We start from the raw sequence: 21,661 nt of genomic DNA, 5'->3' as shown, positions 1-21,661 counted from the left end.
TTACTCAGTCTCTCCCCAACCCCAAGGACAGTCCCATTCTACAACAGTGGCATCATGTAATATTTGTCCTTTTGTGACTGGGATATTTCACTCAGTAAAAATCTTTAATGAATAAGAGTGACTTGACCTACAACCAGGAGGGAATAAAACAGATGAAGGGACCTGCTAAGAATCAAATCCCTATGCACATCAGAAAGCTTCTCCAACAGAGTAAAAAGGAATCCCACAGACTAGGGGAAAAAATTTCATGATGACATGTCTGATAAGGAACTTATCTTTAAAATTTATATAATACTCCCAACATCTCAACAAGAAAAAGGTAAACAACCCAGTCACAAGATGGGCACAGGATATGAATAGACACTGCACCAAAGAAGATGTTCAGATGGCAAATAGATGAAGAAATGTTCAAAATCCCTAGCTCTCAGAGATGCAAATCAAAATAATTATATCATCTCACCCCAGCAACGATAACAAAGTTCAACAGGGTGGCAAACAACAAATGCTGATGAGGTTGTGGAAAGATTAGAACTCTTATTCACTGCTGGTAGGAGTGTTAATTTGGAACAGCCACTATGGAAGGCAGCCTGGTGCTTTCTCAGAAAGCTGAAAATGGAAATACCATTTGACCCTAGCAGTTCCACAACTGGGAATATACCCTAAAGAATCGAGAGCCATGACTCAAAAACAGATGTATGTACACCTTTGTTTATTGCTGCGTTATTCACAGTAGCAAAGAGATGGAAGCAACCCAAGTACTCATCAACAAATGAATAGATAGAAAAGCGATGGTATACTCACACAATGGAATATTATGCAGCACTGCAAAACAGTGAACTCCTAAAACCTTACACAACATAGAAGAGCGTAGAAGATATTATGCTGAGTGAAATATCTCAGTCATAAAAGGACAAATAGTGCTTAACACCACTGTTATAACATAGGACAGATATGGTGGGGGATTCAGGCAAGAATAGGAAAAGAATGGCTAGATAATAAACACTGCATTAGAACAAATGTGGGGTACAAAATACCTAACATATATTCCTTTCAGGGAGAACTGTCTGAAAGGAATATATGATAGGCATTTTGTAATGACAGCAATCTGAAACAAGGAAGGGTGGGCTAGGGGAGGGAGGAAATATGTAACAATGAATTAAAAAAGATTGGGGGAAAAAAGAGGTCTATATCAACCAAAAACAGTGAGATAATGAAAACAAGTAAAATTTGTGTGTGTGTGTGTGTGTGTGTGTGTGAGTGTACCCTCATATCAGATCTGACTGGTACAGGAGGACATTGTCCCTCCTTCCCCGGCAGAGCATCTGGTGGATTCGAACCATGCGCCTCTGGGATTGTAGTTGCAGCTCCTTGCCACTAGGCCACCAGAGATCCCCTGTAAAATTTTTTTTTAAAATAATTTTTTTATAAAAAGGGTAGTGGGAGATACAGTCTGATAGCTGTTTGTCAAAGGGACATGCCTGGGATGTGATGTTCATATCCCTGTGTGATTATGTAATTGTAGTCTCCTGTAAGGCTATGTACTTCAATTAGGCAGGACATATGCCTTTCCTTTTTTCTTTATTCTTAAAACCATAGGGTCCTGGCTTTATAAATAACTGCTGATTGATTAAGATAATGCAAAGACCAGATTACTAAGCCCTTTCATTTTCAGTCCACAAGTGGCTCAGGACCCTCTTGCCGTGCTGCCTGGTTAATGAGATGAGGTGACTCATGGAACCCTTGTTCATCTTGCCCCTGTAGCTGACATCAGCCTAGCCTCTTGGGGACGCAAAGCCCTGGACATTGCGGAGAATGAGATGCCAGGCCTGATGCGCATGCGGGAGATGTACTCAGCCTCCAAGCCACTGAAGGGCGCCCGCATCGCTGGATGCCTGCACATGACCGTGGAGACAGCAGTCCTCATTGAGACTCTGGTCGCCCTGGGTGCTGAGGTAAGCCCCATAGCTGTGAGACTTCTTGCCCATTTTGGACTCAAGCCAGGGTAGAAGACTATGTGAGTTGGGGATTGTCCAAGTGTAGTGACTTAGCACTTGGGTTTTCTCTCCCATCTCTCCTCGTATTAACTGCTTTTTGTGGTTGCTGGTCCTACGTAGACACGTTTTCTCCCTGATATTGCAAAGTGACTTTGACTGTCTCCAATTCACTTTCAGCTCAGTCCCAGCAGGAAGGATTCTAGTGCCCCCTTAGCCAACCAAGAACTGATTTTCATTGGCTCTTGTTGAGTTATGTACCTGTCTTAGAGCAATCAGTCATAAAAAGGATGGAAGCTCTGATTCAGCCTGGGTCATGTGTACCAATCTCACACTCACAGGAAGTTGAGGAGCAAGGTGTGGTTCCCCCAGAGGGAAACAGGATGCCAATCATACCTCAAGTCTCCGTCCTTAGACTGCTTATTATTCTTTAATAATCACTCTGGTTTTATGGTTTAAATGCTATCTGATGATGACTCCCATACATATGTATTAGTATGTATTAGTTTAGATTTCTTTTCCCCAGAAAAACTCTAGACATGTATGTCTAGCTGTTCTGAGACATTTCAAACTCAACAAATGCAAGCAAACTCCCGAGGATTTCCTGCTGTCCCTCCACCCCTAGTTTTCACCATTTCAGTAAATGGAGACTCTAGTCTTGTAGGTTCTGTCTGTGCAAGAACCTGGAAGTCATCCCTGACTCTGTTTTCTCTCATACTTTATCACTCAGCAAATCCTATCAGTTCAACCTTCAAAATACAAGCAGAATTTGACAGCTTCTCCTCACCTCCCATGTTCTTGTCACATCTTTCACCTGGACTCCTGCAGAGCTTCTTCACCTATCTCCTTGCTTTAGCTTTTTCCCAATTTTAACTTAAAAAGTACTCCTCATGTTTTAAGCCACACCTCAGATCTCTCTTGCGCTGCCTCCCATCCACTCACCCAGGGTCACCAGCCATTGGTCAAAGAGCCAGCGGGACCTCGATCCCAAGTCTCTAACCCTCAGATCCTTGGCTTTCTCCTCCCTGCCTAGGACCCTAGTCTTTCTGAGCTACCAATAATCAGCAGCTCTGTCTTGCTGCCTCTTCCAGGTCCAGTGGTCCAGCTGCAACATCTTTTCTACCCAGGACCATGCAGCAGCTGCCATTGCCAAGGCTGGCATTCCAGGTAAGTCTTGTTCAATACCAGGGATGTGGGGATTTGTGAAGGGAATCTGCTTCTCCCTGTCAGCTTTACTGACTCCTGTAGAGACACGCTTCACTGTGGCAGGGGAGAGGAGTCATGTTCACAGAATCCACAAGAACGAGCCATTTTGTTTCACTTTTGTCTGAAATCCTATGAAAGGTAAATGTTGGCCAACCACAAGTGACCAGAAGGAAGGGTTGAATTATATGCTTGGGAATCAGTGATATAGAGGGGGGCATCTCTTAAAGGAAAGATGTGGATCTGCTTTTAGGAGAATCTGGGGAGTGTAAGGATAGAAAAAAAAAAAGCCTGAATGGTCATTGCCTGGGGTCTGGTGGTCTAGAAGGTTGGAACAAGACCAGGAGTAACATGGAAGGACTTTCTCACAAGGTCCTGGAGAAATGGGCATATGTCTACCTGGGCTTTGGGAATGGAGTAGTTTGATGGTAATTAGATAAGATTTCCAAGATTCTTCTTAACCAGGAAAAGGTGGAGGTCAGAAGGAGGGAGGGAGGAAGGACTACTTGAGTGGCCAATCAGGGCTAGACACACATCTCTCCCACTCTTCAGCTTTGCCTTGGCTCCACAGCTGTCTCCTGGGCTTTTTTGTTTTTAAGACCATTGTCGGCCCTAGTCGGGAGGTAGGACCACCAGCCCCACTTGCCACAGGTGGCTCCTGGGAACCTCACACCTGTGTCGCCACACCATGTGATGGGAGGAGCCTGGTCTGGAGGTCAGAAGCACTATGGTCTCAGACCCACCCTCCAATGCCATGCCGAATAATCTGGGCATATTTGAGCTTCTTTTTGGGTGTCTGTAACTGATGATGGTAATGCCTACTCCTAGGGTTTCAACGAGGGCAAATAAGGTAGGGCATGAAGCAGTTTTAGTAATGGCTGGCACACAGTGCTCTGCATAGTAGCTGCTATTAGTAATATTTTGGCAAGACTTTTCATGGGACCACCTACCAGACAGGCTGCTGGGCCCTTTCAGAGCAGAATGAGCTCTGGGTTCTGCCTCATGGGATACTGAGTAATGCTCCTCCCAAGCTCCCCATTACCAGCAGCAGGCATTGTCGATGGGAGCCTTGGCCACTGTGGGTTGATGCTCCAGGCCCTGGGGTCAAGGCAGCCCATCATTATTTCCATATACTAATATGTGGGAAGGGAGCTCTGGTGGCCCAGTGGTAAGAAACAGCGCTGCCATCCTGAAGGCACACACAGTTTGAATCCACTAGTTGCTCTGTTGGAGAAGGAGGGGCAGTCTTCTCCCGTGCAATTCACTGCCCCTGAAAACCCACTGGAGGGTCAGCTGTGGGTCAATTCTGACTTAACTATACATAACAACAACAATAATATGTGGGATACCATCTCAACCGAGAAGCTGAGGCCCAGAGAGGTGAAGTGATTTGCCGAGAGTCACACAGGTGTTAAGTGGCTTAGCCAGGATTTGAAATTGGCTCTCTCTGGTTCCAAACTCTGTTCTTAATATGACCCAGTCCTTAGAGGGACTGGATGTGTTGCAAGGAGATAGCACTGATTCTGCCAGGTGGCTGCCTGGAGCAGGGACTGGTGGGGAAGGCCAGGTCTGACATGCCTTTCAACCCTTCAGTATATGCCTGGAAAGGTGAAACAGATGAGGAATACCTGTGGTGTATTGAGCAGACTCTATACTTCAAGGACGGACCACTCAACATGATTCTGGACGATGGTGGTGACCTCACCAACCTTATTCACACTAAGTACCCACAGCTCTTGTCGGGTGAGTAGGGTTGGGTGGGTGGGCTGAGGGTTGGCAGCTGGAATGGGGACTGCTCACCTACATGCAGGCAGCAGGCCTGGCAGAACTCCCAGTGCCTAAAGCGTCAGAGTACTTGGGGGGATGGCGGGCGCCTGCAAACGTGCCAGGGCCTGGCCTCCTGGCTTCTGATGATGTGAGATGAGAGCAGCTGGAGGAGGCCGGGCTGAGATTACAGCCCAAGGGCTGGGACAAGGCTGGGCCCAGATGAGCTGGAAAGAAGCCAGCTTTGTAGAAAGTGTGGGCAGGAAGGGGAGCAGTGAGTAGGAAAGAATTGATTATTCAGGAAACAGAAAGGAAGCTAGCATGGCTGCAATAAGTGAAGGGAGCAGGGAGTGTTATAGGAAGTGTCTGAGTTTCAGTGAAAGGCAGTTTGGCTTGATATTGAGAACAAGAGGAAGTACTTGGAGGGTTGGAAAGAGATATTCTCTGAAAAGAAACATGTTAAAAATGGCTGGTGGTAGTGATGGTTGCACATTTTAATATAATTAATATTTCACTGGATTGTGCATGTAAGAATGGTTGAAATGGCCAACTGTTTAAAATATTTACACATAATAACAAAAAATATTTGATCAAAGAAGGGGTAAATTGACTGCTAGTTAACAAGTAGATAGCTTAATTTTAAAAATGAGTAAAGGACTTGGCTAGACATTTTGTCAGAAAAAGATAACGCATTAGGCATTAGGGAAATCAAAATCACAATTATATACCATTTACCCTCACAAGTACTGCTGTTATGAGAAAACCCAGCATATAAAGAAATTGGGACACCTCATCCATTGCTGGTGGGAATATAAAATAGTGCACCCATTACGGTACCTCATAAGTTAAACACAAGAGAGCTCTGGTGGCCTAGTGGCAAGAAGCTGTGCTGCAATCCTGAAGGTGTGCGGTTCGAATCCATCAGATGCTCTGCTGGAGAAGGAGGGGAAATCTGTGCCAGCTGGACTGGATCTGATTTGATGGTATACAACAAGGAAAAAAAAAGTTAAACAGAATTACCACATGACCCAGCAATTCTCCTACATAGTTTAGTAATACGGAGTTGTGCTGCTGACACGTGGCTTGCGGTTCAAATCCACCAGCTTCTCTGTGGGAAAGATGAACAGGCTCCTCCAGTGCAGTTTACTGTCTCTGAAAATCCACTGGAGGGTCAGCTACGAGTTAGTTCTAACCTGGTCATCAGTAGCAACAACAAAGTCTGGAAAACAGATATTCAAACAGATATGCATATACTAGTGTGTATGAGACCTTTATTCACAGTAGCCAAAAGGTCATCAACAGATGAATGGATAAACATGTGATATATACATACAGTGGAATTTCATTTACTCCTAAAGAGAAATGAACTCTTAGTCTGCTGGCAGCATGCTAAAAGGCTTGGGACCACCCCTGACTTTCCAGGGGTGTTCCCCCATTTCGTCTTTCCTTTTCTCTTTAACACGTTGCTGCAAATGATGGTAGTACATCGGAAAAAAAAACGTGTTTCTAAGTATGGTTGTCAATTAAAATTGTGTGGCAACGTGTTAATATGACCTTTCAGCAGCCATTCCTCTGTTGCATTTTGTAATAAACTTTTTAAACTTGTTTTGCTAAATTAAAAAGAAAATAGGGTAATAGTAGGTATAGATTAATGAGGATTAATTTTATAAAACTGTACATGAGTGATATTTGAAACAAGGTAGATGCAGCAATGTGTGAAACACAATGTACATGAATGATACAAAATGGGAATTTTGTATGAAAACCAATATAAAATAAAAATAAAGTTGGGGGGAGAGAAATGAAGCTCTGACACAACATGGATGAATCTATGAATCTTACAAATCTGGTGAATGAAATAAGACAGACAATAAAAGGACAAATAGTATTTAATCCCATTTAAATGAATGAACTATCTAAGATGGGCAAATATACAAAAAGTTCATTAGTGGTTACTGGTTCACTTTCTACCCAAAGCCATAGCTCTACCACTAGCTTTTTTCCCCCAACCTCATTAAGACTTCAGGGAGGGATGAGATGTGAGGCATCAAAGGCTTGGGGTTCAGGAGGGAGGCACACTCTCACTGAAACACAAGAATTCTTAGCAGTTTTTAAGGTCATTTAAGTTGATTTCTTAAAATTGTCATAAATGAAAAATATCTAATGAGATCATTGGTAAGTGAAGAGTTTTATTTAGGGAGATGAAAAGCACTGAAAATAGTGGTGATGGAAGCACACGAGGTTGAAGATAATTAATGTCATCAAATTGTATACTTAACAATGCTTAGGTTTTGTTGTCCAGCTTCTAATTGCTGTGTGGAGGATGGATTGCTGCATGGAGACATGGAGAGAGAAATAGTGACAGGGAGAAGGGCAGTGGTGGACAGAGATGGAGGAATTGGGAATTGACTGTTAGGTTTGTTTTGATGACTGGTTAGCTAGTGAAGGTAGCAGGAGTGACTCCTTTGTGTAGGTCTGAATTAATGAGTAGACTGTGGTGCCAGTCACAGAGACGTGGACTCAGAAATGAATGACTTTAAATTCCCAAAAGGGGAATTTGGTGCATTTGGGTACAGTCTTTCTAAAGCTCTCAGGAGCCCTCCCTATTCCTCTGTAGCTCCTTTTTGGTTTGAATGAGAATGAGGGCTGAATCTGAGGCTCCTCCCCTGCCCCTTCAGGTATCCGAGGTATCTCTGAAGAGACCACGACTGGAGTCCACAACCTGTATAAGATGATGGCCAAAGGGATTTTGAAGGTGCCTGCTATCAATGTCAACGACTCTGTCACCAAGGTGAGCCCATGGGGCAGTGACACTTCTGACACAGCTGAGAGTAAGCCTTGAAGAAGGGCTCTGGGAAGGCTGCAGTCTGGGGACGCAAAACTCAGCGAAGGTTGTTAGTTAAGGCTAAAGTGATGAGTCATTAATGAAGATAATTAAAGCCTCAAAGCTGAATTGCTGAGGAGATAAAAGCTAGAGATAGTCTTACAGTGGTTCAGGGTGGTAAGGGAGGTGTGGGGGACTCGTTCCAGAGATAGAGTCGCAGAAGATGGTCAGCTCAGGGCCCATCATACTGAGATGCTGAGAGCAGGTCCAAGGCACCTGGATCCTGTGAAGACTAATGGCTCAAAGCTTTGAGGGCCTGGCTCTGGGGCCTTGCCTGTCCTATCACCCCCTTCTGTCCTCTTCTTACAGAGCAAGTTTGACAACCTCTATGGCTGCCGGGAGTCCCTCATAGACGGCATCAAGAGGGCCACAGACGTGATGATTGCGGGCAAGGTGGCTGTGGTGGCAGGCTATGGCGATGTGGGCAAAGGCTGTGCTCAGGCCCTGAGAGGTTTCGGGGCACGAGTCATCATCACTGAGATTGACCCCATCAATGCACTGCAGGCCGCCATGGAGGGTACGATAGGGTGAGAGTTGGCTGCCAGCCACTGGGGCCTGAGGAGAAGTAATGCCACCTCTGATAACCCACGGCCTCTCTCTGCACAGGCTATGAAGTAACCACCATGGATGAGGCCTGTAAGGAAGGCAACATCTTTGTCACCACCACAGGCTGTGTCGATATTATCCTTGGCCGGTAGGTGCCAGGCGAGGGTCCTGGAGCAGGTGGAAGGGAGGGAGACAGGCCTGGACGGGCTCTTTGTTTCTAACTGTCTCCCGTGGACTCGGCTCCCCCACAGGCACTTTGAGCAGATGCAGGATGATGCCATCGTGTGTAACATTGGACACTTTGATGTGGAGATTGATGTCAAGTGGCTCAATCAGAATGCTCTGGAGAAGGTGAACATAAAGCCCCAGGTGAGCAGCTCCAGCACTTCCGGCTGAATGGAGGGACAGAGCTCATGGTTGCTTGGCTACCATGGAGGGGAGATAAAGAGGCTGGTGCCGCTTGGTTAGTAGCGTGGGGAGACAGGAGGCCTGGTTTCTGAGCCAGCCGTGAATGCTGTTGGGAGTCCTAGAAGCTTTTAGACAGGTGAGGCATGTGGTGAGATTGCTTTTTTGGAAAGGTCTCACTTGCTACTATGTAGAGAATGGAAAAAGTAGAGAAGGAGGAGATAAGGAGGCTCTAAAGGAGACTACTACGAATAATCCTAGTGAGGGGTCATGGCAGCCTCCCCTTAAGAGTGAGGAGAAATGGAGAAAGGAGAAAGAAATGGATAGAAGGGTTGACTGAGATCAGAATGATGGAAGAACCAGGGAGACACTAGACTTCTGGCTTGACAGCTGGGTGGAAATTGGGACTGTTGATGGAGCTGGGAAGGCAAGCTTAGGAAGACTAATTCTGCAGTGAGGTCTTGAGAAGTGAACTCTTAGAATGTGTACATTTTATTTGAGTTCTATTATCAAGTTATTTTTCTTTGATTATAAAAGGATGTTTCTGAAAGGCATTTGACTTTAGATATCAGGAGCAAAGAGTCCTGGTGCATAGTGGTTAAGTGTTTACCTGCTAAACCTGGTGTTTGCAGTCCTGAGGGCAAAAAATGTAGCTATCTATTTCTATAAAGACTTCTAGCCTTGGAGACCCTATAGGGTGCTTCTGTCCTGTCCTGTCAGGACTGCCTGTGAGTCCTGCCACTGCCCTGTAAGTCAGAGTTCCACTTGACAGCTAGGAGTTTGGTTTATGTTTTGTAGAATTAAGCAAATTATTTGGGCAGTCTTCCTCCTAATAATTGATCCATAGTTGTTAATGGAATATATGCACAAGGATGTTCCTCACAATTCTATTTGTAATGTGGAAAACTGGATGTAACCTCACTGGTCTTTTAAGAAGGTGGTTTGTTTGTTTGTTTTTTAAAAAAACCCCTTTTTTATTTTCTAATTTTACATACTAAAAATTAAACTTTTTAAAATTAGGAAAAGCACTGTAGGAAATGGGGTGCTCTTATGCCCATGCCTGGCCTTGAGACATTGTAGAGAATCTGGCTGATACCACTGATCAGAGCTGCAGCACACATGCACACATACCTCACTTGCTCATGCAGCAGCCTGCCCTACCTCACCTCTCCTCACTGTGGGTTTCCCCCTCAGGTGGGGCCTGTTAGGTTGAGTGTTAGTTTCAGACCAGATATGGGGCACCCCCATCTTTGGCCTAGGAAGGCCTGGTAGCCACAGACCTGGAAGCTGGCCAGGCCTTTCTCTGCATCGGCCACACAAAGCTTCTTTGGGGTAGTGGGCACCTCCTTCCTCAAGCTGTTCTTCAAAGTTGGACTGTTCTTACCCTTAGATGTTTGACAGCTCTGCCAGCCTTCTTCTAACCAATTTCCTCTCCTATTGCCTTCTGAAATACTTGGGCCTCTTCCTGAACACATTACCTTAGTCCCTGCTTCTGCTAAGTGCCTTTTATACACACACACACACACACACACACACACACATACATATATAGATACACACATACATATATATATGTATGAAATAAATGTTCATTTCTTTGTCCACTGGACTCTCACTCATCCTCCAGCTCCAACTTGGACTCACTTCTTGGCCAGCTTCTTAGGGAGAGAGGGATGCTCACATTCCTTTGTGTAGACCTGTAGTGCAGTATTCATCACATACAGTTGGGATCACTGGTTTTGATTTCCCCAGTTATACCATCAAAACAGAGTCCAGGTTGATGTATCCCTGTAATGGACTCAGCTCAAATTTATTACTGAAAATTTGTGGAATGAATGAATAGTTCATAGACATCAAAGACCTTTCCTTGGACCTGTAATTGGCTTCTTCAAGTAGCCTGGAAACATGGGCTTTTCGGGGATTGTAGGGGAGTCAGGATGCAGGATGGAGAAAAACAAGTGAAGATCTCAAGGGAGAAAAGCACGTGTGTGTGTGTGTGTGTGTGTGTATCTGAGTGTGTGTCTTCCTTCCTTCCTTTTCTCCATTTCCAAGGTAGTTTCAATATACAGCCAAGGTTGATGGCTGGGACATTCAGCTTTTACCAAGCCTGGTGGTTGAGAACTCTTTATCTGTTCTCAAGCTGTCCAGGCCCAAAGTTCAGCCTCCTTTTAGTGAGTATAAGGACAACTGACTTAACCTAAACCTGATGACTTTAAGTATTGCTGTTAGTTGCCATTGAGTCAATTCTGACTTCTGTGGAGTTTTCAAGGCGATGAACTTTCAGAAGTAGATGACCAGACTTACCTTACTGGGTGCCTTTAAGTCACCAATCTTTGTAGTTAAGCACTTAATTGTTTGCACTACACAAGAATCCCTTTAAATACTAGGATTCATTGATGCCAGTTAGATTCTGACTCATAACAGCTCTACTGAAAGTCTTTACAGGAGTCAAACACCAGTCTCTTATCCCCTGGACACCCTAGTAGGTTCAAACCACAGATCTTTCAATTAGCAGCTAAGTGCTTAACCACTGTATCACTAGGGCTTCTCCCCCGCCCCCAGGACATTCTTTTTAATGGTATTTCACAAATAAGTGAGTGGATACCAAACTCAACTCATTACCACTGACTCATGACTGACACTCCCATTAGGTTTCTTGGGTTATAAATCCCGCAGAAGATGATGAACCATTTTTCTTTGACAGAGCTGCTGTTGGATTTAAATTGCTAGATGCCTTTGCCATTCTAGAGAGGCAGGGCAGCTCAACTCCCAAGGGCTTTTTTAAAGTGCTAATAAACCCAAACCCAAAACCAAAACCCACTGCCACTAAGTTGATTCCAGTTTACACTGACTCAAGTTTTTGAGGCTGTAAATCTCTAGGGAAGGAGAATGCTCCCACGGAGCAGCTGGTGGGTTTTACTAACCTTTTGCTTAGTAGATAATGCATAATGGACTAAGTTACCATAACTCCTTTTAAATAGCAATGTTGAAAACCATTGAGTTGGAACCTATAGCTGTATCTCCAGCAGGTTTTCAGAGGCTGTTAATTGCACGGGAGAAGACTGCCCATCTTTCTCCCATGGAGCAGCTGGTGGATTTGTGTCTTTGGGATTGCAGTGCAGTTTTTTACCACCAGGCCACCACCAGAGCTCCCTAAGTATTTAAGTTCTGATAGTAGTATTAAATCATAGGATTGTTATTAGGATTAAATATCTAAGTATTATGTATAAAGCATTTAGCACAGGTACATGGCAACAATAACAGTAACAGTATTTATCTGAATACTTACTATGAGTGCTTTACATGTATCAGTTCATTAAATTATCAAAGTTTAATAAAGAAATATTGGCTGTTTGTCATATGCACTGGGCTCTGTGTTGGAGTTTACGAGTGAGGAGGCTGCTGGACAGTGGGAGTAATGTCCACCATCCCTTACCTCCGCTCTGTCTACTTACAGGTAGACCGGTACCGGCTGAAGAATGGACGCCGCATCATCCTGTTAGCTGAGGGCCGGCTGGTCAACCTGGGCTGTGCTATGGGCCACCCCAGCTTTGTGATGAGCAACTCCTTCACCAACCAGGTTCTGGCACAGATTGAACTGTGGACCCACCCGGACAAGTATGCCGTCGGGGTCCACTTCCTACCCAAGAAGGTGGGTGCCTACCTCCAACCTAAATTAATGGCCTTTGTCCCTGGACTCCCTGTGCAGGACTCACCAGAATTTACAAAGTGTTTGCCAGTCTCCTATGTTAGAATAGAGGACTCCACAGGTTCCTCCAGGGCAGAAAATCCTCTCTATTTGACAAGAGGAAATAGACCTGAAGTAGGGAATGATTCCCCTCACCCCAGAGCACACCTAGAGTGCAGGTAGTGGGAAGAGCTTTGAAGTGAGACACATTAGGTTTGAATCTCAGCTTAACCATTTAGAAGCTGTGTAACGAGACAAGTCACTTGACTACTCTGTGTCTTCCTCTCTGCATCTGTAAAATGAAGGCAGTAGAACTTGAGGAATTGTAAGGATGTCCTTAGATTTGGGGTCACACAGGTGAGTGGAATGGGCCAGTCAGGAACCTAAAAATGTCAAGCACAGAGGTGGTTGTTCCTAGGTTGTCATCACCCCTGAACTCATTGAATCAGAGCTTCTGACCTTTCACGAGAAACCAGCTGTGAAGATCTTAGTATGAAACACTCAATTTTTAAATCTAGGCAGCTCTTTAGTTTTTAAAAATTACCTGGTGGATCAAATCTGTGAGCTGAATGTAGCTCCACAGGCTGCCGTTCTGTTGCCTTAGGATGAGATGTTGCAGGTAACACTAAGCATGGCACATGTCTCACTTACTGCCTGTGGTCTGGGTGCTTATAAAGAAGTCAGGTCCTCTAATTCAAATCCATGTTCATCCTAACACCCCAGGTAGCCTGGGAATCCCCTCACTTCCCCCATCTGCCACTTATCCCTCCCATTCTTCACCCCTTTGCACGGGTCTGCAAGTACTCAGTCACACACACTGTCTGTCTGTCACTGCCCTCTGTTGACTTTATTTGGAGAAGTCCAAGACTCTGACACTGGGTCCAAGGATGGATTCACTGTCATCATAACTCCATCTGTCTCTGTTTCACCTGTGTTCACTTGATTCACCACTGGTGAGCTGAGACCAATAACCTCCATGTTTTAGAATTCCCAATAGTGACCCTTTCTCCACTAGTCACGGTAAATATGTCCTGTCCGTAGATAAATACCACAAAAGCATTTTGGTAGTTGTTTGGAACATGGGGAGGCACCACTTGGAGAGGAAGATGTAGTGTAGTTTCCATTCCGGGAAGGGGAACTGGATGGCCAAAAACAACACATCCACAAGGCAGGCTGAGTGTGAGGATGGAAAGAGGTAATTTGGGTAACATACATGTCCTTGTCACCCAAAAAAACAGATTCTGCCTCTTTATGTGACTGGAGGTTGGGGAGGGATCCCAAAAGCAGGACACTAATCTCAGGTCTTCCTGTCTTTCCCGCAGTTGGACGAGGCAGTGGCTGAAGCTCACCTGGGCAAGCTGAACGTGAAGCTGACCAAGCTGACTGAGAAGCAGACCAAGTACCTGGGCATACCCGCTGATGGCCCCTTCAAGGCTGACCACTACCGTTACTGAAAGACAAACCTGTCCCTCACCTCCCAACTGATGTCCCTGCTCCTCTCCTTCCGAGTGATGTCCCTGCCCAGGCTCCAGTTCTTTCCAAGAACAAATGGCACTAACCTTGAGCTTGGTTTTTCATTGCCACCCTGCCCCTCCTGATTGACTCCCTGGGGCTGGTCACTCCTTTTGGGCCCCTCTCCCCCCACTGTGTCCATCATACTGTTCCAGGTATGTCAGGGGACACTGAGGAACCTCTCCCAAAGTCCTTATGATGGTAGAGGTGTGAAGGAGACACCCACAGGGAAGCACATGGAAGTGCTTTCTCAGTCTGTAGACTGGCAGTGGCAACACCGATTCTCACCTGGCCTGAGGGTCTTTACTTGTGCTTGATTCACAGGTTCCTCAGCCCATAAAAGATTTTAAAAAAGGGGCATGGTGGAACTGTTAGAGTTTAATGCTCCTAGGCCTAGCTTAGTACTAGGCGTTTTCATAAGCTTGGCACAGGAAGGTTGGAACTTTTAATCCCTCTTTTATATTGGTTAAAGCAACATGTTTAGGGATGGCCAAAAGGGAGCAAGGGAAGTGACAGCCAGACATTGAGAGGGTCCAGTATAGTATAGGTCTACCTAACATGTTGGTTAACTTGGCTTATAATGTGTGAAGAGTAGGAAGGTGGGTTAATAAAAGTTTTGGTGCCTAAAATAAATTTTGTGTCTTCATTATATTAAGTATCCATTGCTATCAATATATGGTGTGTTGTTGGGGGCTGTCAAGTTAACTGTGATTTACAACAACCTTGAGAACAGATCTGAACCTTTTCCTATCCTCATGATCCTTACAACTATCCTCATGATCTCTGTCAAGTATGTCACTCTATTTCCTTAAGGGTTGTCCCCTCTTTTACTAGCTGTCTCTACCTTTCCTAACATAATGTCTTTTTCCAAGGACTGACCCCTTCTGACTGCATGTCTAAAGTATGTGAGATGAAGTTTCACAGTCCTTGCCGCTAAAGAGCATTCTGCACTGCTTTCAAGCCAGATTGATTTGTTCCTGTCTCAGCCCGTGGGATATTCAGTATTCTTTTCCAACACCACCATTCAAAGCATCAATTAATTATTCTGTCATCCTTATTTATTGTCCAACGTTCAAATGCATAGGAAGCAATTGAAAATACCATCAAGTATTAAAATTTAAAGGCACCTTAGCTTTTAAACTACTATCTTTCTTCTTAAACACTAAAAGAGGTCCTTGGCAAGATTTTCCCAATGAAACACGTTTTGATTTCCTAGATGTTGATTCTAGATCAAATAAAATGAAACTGTTGACTTTTTATCTTTTCTAAATCTAATGTGATGTTGTTGCCTATTGGCCCAGTGGTAAGGATTTTTATTTTCTTGATAAAATAATCTGTATGCTAAGACCTAGGAATAATAGGTGCTGGTGAGTATCAAAAAGACCAGTACAGAGTTATCTGCAGTGTGGATGCTCATGGCTGCATGCAACCCTGTGGGTTTGGTGTGATAAGAATTCATTTCTTCTTTAGGTACATCTTTTATAAATAACTTGGCTCTTTTGAGTCCAATCTGTCATTTAATAGGTGAACTTATTACACTATTTGTATTTATTTCCTCTACCTAGTTTTTGTGTTATTGTGTTCATATTTTTTTTCTTCTCCCCATTTTCAGAGAGCTCTGTGGCTTAGTTGTCAGGAATTATAAAATGCAGCCCCAAAGGCATGCAGTTTGAGTCCACCAGCTGCTCCTCAGGAGAAAGATGGATAATATTTTCCCATGTAATTTACAGTCTGAAAACCTGCTGCAGGGTCAGCTATGAATTGGTTCTGACTAGATGGTACATAACAACCACTCCTTTTCCATTTTTCTTTGAATTGATTCAGTATTCTTTGGGAGGCTCTATTGGGCACCCACTCGGTGTTAGAGACCCTGTAACGGATTAACTTATTCTCACAACGATCTTAATTTGTTCTAACATTATAGAGGAGGATAGAAATGCATAGAAAGTAAAATAGTTTTCCTGAACAGTTTATTAGAGGTCTTAGTGTGATCTGAATCAGTAAGAACCCACTAGAGAAAGGGTATCCACTGAGTAGACTTGGTGAGGGATGTTTGGAGACCTGAGCCCAGCCTTCTAAAATCTGAAGCCAGAAGAGAAAGCAGGGAAACAAATAGCTGTACCTATGAGGAAGGCAATCGGATTTTTGAAAGAACTGAAGGTTGTTTTTTGTTTGCTTTTTTTACATCATTATTGTTGCTATTATTTATAGAATTTATTGTTTTGAAATAATAGTAGCTTTCCAGAAGAGTTGTAAAGATATTACTTGGAATTCTCATACACAGTTTATCTGGTTTACCCTAATGCTACATACCCTTGATACATTGATCAAAAGGAAGAGACATGCATTGGCACAGCACTACTTTACTCACATTTCGCTGGTTTGTCCACTAATACCCTCTTTATGTTCCAGGTTGCAGACCAGGCTCCCACACAGTAGTCAGTTGTCATAGCTCCTTAATTTGTGACAATTGCTCGATCTTTCCTTGTTTTCTTTTGACCTTGGTATTTTTGAAGAGTACTGGTAAGGTATCTTGTTCAATGTCCTTGAGGTTTTGTCTGATATTTCTTATGATCAGACTGGATGGAGGTATAAATTTTGGGGAAGAATACCATGGAGGGTGAAGTAACCTCATTTAATCACATTGAAGATATTACTGTTGTTGACTTTGATCTCTTGCTTAAGGTGATATCTGCCAGGTTTCTTTTCTTTAAGGTTAATATTTTCCCTTTTCATACTCTAGTTTTTAGAAATAGGTTATATAGTCTAGTCACACTTAAGGAGAACTGGAGGTTTTTAACAGCAAGAATTGGAGGCAGCTGGAACAGTTTAAGGACAAATGTGAGTGAGGGTGGTAGAGTTAATTTGACTGTATGCAGATAAGAACTGGAAAGGTAGTCTAGGGCACAGGAGAGACCTTGAAGGCCAAGAAGAGATGGGTTGGTTTAATCCTTGGGTAACACAGGCACCTGCAATAGCCCCATTTGACAGTACACCCCACTACTGTGGTTTGCTTTTCTCAATTTCAGACTGGAGGCATAATTACTTGCGTGTTACTAAGGAGGAAACAGGTTAAAAGAGGCCAAATAGTCTGACCCAAAGTCACACAATTAAGTGGTGACACTTGAACTTAGGTTGGTCTGTGACCAGGCCCATGCTCTCATATGAGACAAATGGGGAATGTGTTATGTGAAGACTGCTCTACTTAAAGCATAGACAGACAGCTGTTCCACTGGGAAGTGGTGGACTAGTGTTGGTTCTCTAATATTCCTTCTTCGGGGTCCACTGGGAGTCAAACAAGGGAACATGAGATACCTTAGTTTGAGGCAGACACTCACACACTCACCTGTCCCACCCTAAGTCCATAGCCTTATTATGCTTGGTATGCCTTTGGCTGGATTGAATATTAAACTTGTCTCTTATTATTTGAGTTCCAAGGCAGCTGAGTGGCATAAAGAAGGCACTGAGTGTTCGCTCACAGTAAGTTCTAAAGACATGGTGTCACACAAGTCCTTTGAGTCAAACTCATTGGCTCATGGTCTGGAGTGGCATAAGAGGTAAAAACTCAAGGATAGGGGAGCTCTGGTGGCCTAGTAGCAAGGAGCTGCAACTACAATCCCAGAGGCACATGGTTCAAATCCACCAGATGCTCTGCCGGGGAAGAAGGGACAATGTCCTCCTGTACCAGTCAGATCTGATTTGACGGTACACTCACACAAAAATAATAATAAAAAAATAAAACCCAAACAAACTGAAGGATAAGCAGGTCTCCATGCTCACTCTGACCTAGATGCCCTTTGGTATCCTGCCTTTGGAAAAGTCTCACCATTTTTTTTTCCTTTTCTTGAACATGACATGGTTCCATGCATACATAATGTAACTAATTTATAAACTTTGGTACTTCCTAGATAGTAATACATTACAAGGTTGCCCACTTCTCAGCTGATCTGACATTTCAATGGCCAAAACAGTTGGGAGATCCACTATCGTACCTGTTGCCTTTTCTTGGGCACTACTATGTGTAAGACATTATGCTAACTAAGCACTGAAAAGGCATGTCTGTCTTTGTTCCATTTGACAACTTTGTAGACACCCCTTCAGAGATACAATTTACAGAAAACAGGTTCAGAGAAATCAATATGTCTGGTATATCTGAGCAAGGCTGCCATCAGAGAAGGCTGCCCACAGCCAGACCCTCTACCAAGATGGTATTTGGGACACTGAGAGGCTGCTGTTCCAGCAGAGTCAGAAGGTGAAGTGTCTTCTGTACAGAAGCCTCACTGCTCCCTCCAAGAACTCCTGTCTGAGTGTGAGCACATTTCCTTCCCTAAACATGTGTGTCCTTCCAGGCACAGGAAATACTTTTCCATATAGTTTGTCCATGAGAGCCGCCCACAGTTCCCACTTCTGGTTTCACAGGGATTCTGGTTTCGGTTCCAACCTTTTCCTCCTTTTTGGAGATGTACTGCCAGTTCATGGATTTTTATTTTTTTTAACACCCCTTCCTTTCACATCTGGTCTCAGATTTGTTTCTGATCTCAGGTCTGCAGATCTGTTACATGTGTGACACTGGCCAGTTGCAACATGACATTTCAGCCATAACGAAAGATGATGTCTCTCCTGTTCCCCCATTCTTGATGACTGTGTTAGCCATTAAAATTGCATGAGGAAAGAACTGACTGTGGGTCCTGCAGTATCTAGATTCGAGATGGCTGAAATTATTTTTTGAAAAGGGAGGTTGAGGCTTGGGGGATTTTGTGGGGTAGTAAACTGAGCTTTGAAAGAAGACCTGGGTCTGCTGATAATGCACCATGTGACTCAGGGCAAGGACAGAAATATCTAACTCTGATGGTTATTTTGAAGCACAAATACTATTTATATGAGATAAATGACAAGAATTAAATTTTATGTGACATCAGATGAGATGTACTAGAGGTCAGGGAGCTTACTTTTATGAGAATTCCCAGTTGGTACCTTAAGTCATGGTGCCTAAAGTTTGATTAACAGTTGTTCTCATGCTTGCCATGGGAACTAGTGACTTTTAACTGCTGGCTTGTAAATACCCTCAGATGGTGAAATGAGTCCTTTTATGTGGGTTTTTGCCTTTGTTAGAGAAATAACTTGAGGGATTTTCCCCCCAACCCTTTGTTGTTATGTCCTGTTCAGTCAGAACATAGCCTGACCCTCCAGTTGGTTTTCAGAGACAATAAATCACATAAGAATAAATTGCTCATTTTTCTCCTGTGGAGTAGCAGGTAGATATGAACCATGGGATTTGGGGTTGATAGCACAACTTCTTACCACTAAGCTACTAGAGCTCACTCCTAAACCCTTAGGATTTACCTTTGTTCTAGTTTTCCTACCCGGGAGGGTTTGTTACTTTTGTCTAGGTTGATTGACATCATCTGGTGTCTTATGTAATTATACATTATGTAATGCTGTTGTAATACAGATCACACGTAGATGGCTTACACAAACAGATTTATTCTCTTGAAGGACTGTTGTTATGTGCCATCTAGTTGAAGATGACCCATAACGACCCTCCAGTGGGTGTTTAGAGGCTGTAAATTACACAAGAGGATATTACCAATTTTTTTCTTCCATAGGGCAGCTGGTAGACTTGAACCACCTGTCTTTGGATTGGCAGTGCAACTACTAGGCTACAAGAGCTCCCTCTCACAGAATAGGAAGTGAGAAATACAAATGCAACGTGCTTGCTCTTTCTCTCAGTTCTGGGGGAAGGTCCTTGTCTCAGACTTTCTCTTGGTGTAGGATGTTCTCAGTGCAGGCACTCCAGGTTCAAAGGACATGCTCTACTCCTGGATCTTCTTTCTTGTGAATAATGAAGTTATCTTACTTTGCTCTTGTAATATAAAAGATGATACAGGTCACTTTCCAGGGATACTTCCCTTACATCAATCAGGGTTAGGGTTAGACCTGAGTAGCATGTTGTGCTCTTGTTATAACTGATTATGCCCTAAGGATGATCACATTATGGAGATGAACCATCATGGGGATGATTACATCAGACATTGCCAACCCACAGTGAATCAAAGCCAAGCTGAGTTGACGACCTTTTTTAAAAGATTTTTTTTTCTTGTTGTGTACCATCCAGTTGGATCCAACTAGTACAGGAGGAGATTGTCCATCTTTCTCCATGAGAGCATCTGGTGGGTTCGAACCATGAGCCTTCAGGATTGCAGCATAGCTTCTTGCCACTAGGCCACTAGAGCTCCCTGACACTTTTTTTAAAGTTCAATCCATGACACCTGGGTAAGCTGTAAACAACTTGTAGTTCAATACCTTTTGTCTGGTCCTGGGCTGCCACCACCCTTGTGGTTGGTTTGTACCCTGCATGGATCCATCAGTCAGCTATACAAATGAGGTATCTGTGGTACCAAGAGGGGATTGGCCAGTTCTTGGCCCTAGTGGGAAGTTTAAGCCCTGAAATGAACAAGTTGTGTGTGTGTGTGTGTGTGTGTGTGTGTGTGTATGCAGCCATCCCCCACAGAGGTTTTTCAGACAAGAAGTAACGGCGAGGAGAGAATATTCTGAACAGGGGGCAGGGTAGAGAAGAACGGAGAGAGCTGTCCTGCACTGAAGAATGGACCCTGTCCACATGCTTCTCAACCCTGCTCCATAATATGGTCTGTGAAATCTATGTTGTCCATTGCAATGAACTATCAAATTTCTTAGAGAAGTAAAGAATGCAATAGGAGCAAAAACTGGTATCAGAACTGGTAAAAAGGTTGAAGAGTGGAGGTATATCTGAGTAGTTGAGAGGGTTCAGCCTTGGACTGATGTTGATTTACATTATCCCTTCTGGAGTTAGAAGGGTTCTGATGCTGTTACTCTTCTGCCTCTCCTTTTACTTCTCATTAAATCCTGTTCTGTAAAACAAAATGAAATTCCCTGAAAGTTGTTTCTGGCCACTGAGCAGGAGTAGAACATGAGCTCTGGTGGCTTCTTTTTATGCTTTCGCATAAAAACTGCACCATAGCTGACACTCCAGCAGGTTTTCAGAGGCAGGAAATGGCACAGGAGGAGATTGCCATCTTTCTCCTAAAGAGTAGCTTCCTGGTAGATTTGAACTGCATGCCTTTGTATTTGCAATGCTGTTCCTTACCACTAGGCCACCAGAACATTAAAGGATTACACTGCCAACACAAAGGTCTGTGGTTCGAATCTACCAGCTTCTCTGTGGGAGAAAAATAAGCAGTCTATTTCCATGCAATTTACTGCCTCTGAAGTCAGCTATGAGCTGGTTTTAATTCAACAGTACTAGAACTGCCTCATGCAAGGCTGTAACCTTTACAAAGTAGATTGTTATATCGTTCTCCTGTGGGAGAGGCTGGGAGGTCCAAACCATGGACCTTCTAGTTAGCAGTCAAGCACTTTAACCACTATACTGGGGCTCACTTTATGTAACCCAGTGGTTCTTAAACTTGATTGAGCATCAGAATTACCTGGTTGTTGTTAATGTTGTTGTTATGTGCCATCGAGTCGTTTGCGACTCATAGCGACCCTATGCACAACAGCCCTAAACCTTGCTCTATCCTGCGCCAACCACACCGCCTCTGACACACCCATCCTGATTACCCCAGTCACCGAATCAATCCATCTCATATAAGGTCTTCCCCTCCTGCGCTGTCCCTCCACCCTCCCAAG

General features: G+C 43.9%; 1 protein-coding gene across 1 annotated transcript in view; it reads left to right on the top strand.

Moving 5' to 3' along the window:
• AHCY (adenosylhomocysteinase) overlaps positions 1–13,965 on the top strand; it is a 19,898-nt gene extending 5,933 nt beyond the window's left edge. The window contains exons 2-10 of the mRNA XM_006881458.1: positions 1,762–1,952; positions 3,083–3,158; positions 4,788–4,937; positions 7,637–7,749; positions 8,152–8,359; positions 8,449–8,536; positions 8,640–8,757; positions 12,251–12,445; positions 13,804–13,965. Coding sequence (XP_006881520.1) covers positions 1,762–1,952; positions 3,083–3,158; positions 4,788–4,937; positions 7,637–7,749; positions 8,152–8,359; positions 8,449–8,536; positions 8,640–8,757; positions 12,251–12,445; positions 13,804–13,935 — 1,271 coding nt within the window. The 3' untranslated portion in view covers positions 13,936–13,965. The remainder of the gene's footprint in view (positions 1–1,761; positions 1,953–3,082; positions 3,159–4,787; positions 4,938–7,636; positions 7,750–8,151; positions 8,360–8,448; positions 8,537–8,639; positions 8,758–12,250; positions 12,446–13,803) is intronic.
• Positions 13,966–21,661: the final 7,696 nt, after the last annotated feature.

This window comes from Elephantulus edwardii, unplaced genomic scaffold, assembly GCF_000299155.1.
Source record: "Elephantulus edwardii isolate Elephantulus edwardi_28Jun2011 unplaced genomic scaffold, EleEdw1.0 scaffold00015, whole genome shotgun sequence".
Classification (NCBI taxonomy): domain Eukaryota; kingdom Metazoa; phylum Chordata; class Mammalia; order Macroscelidea; family Macroscelididae; genus Elephantulus; species Elephantulus edwardii.
The sequence above is the reverse complement of the archived record's forward strand: the minus strand, read 5'-3'. Positions and strand labels throughout refer to the sequence as shown.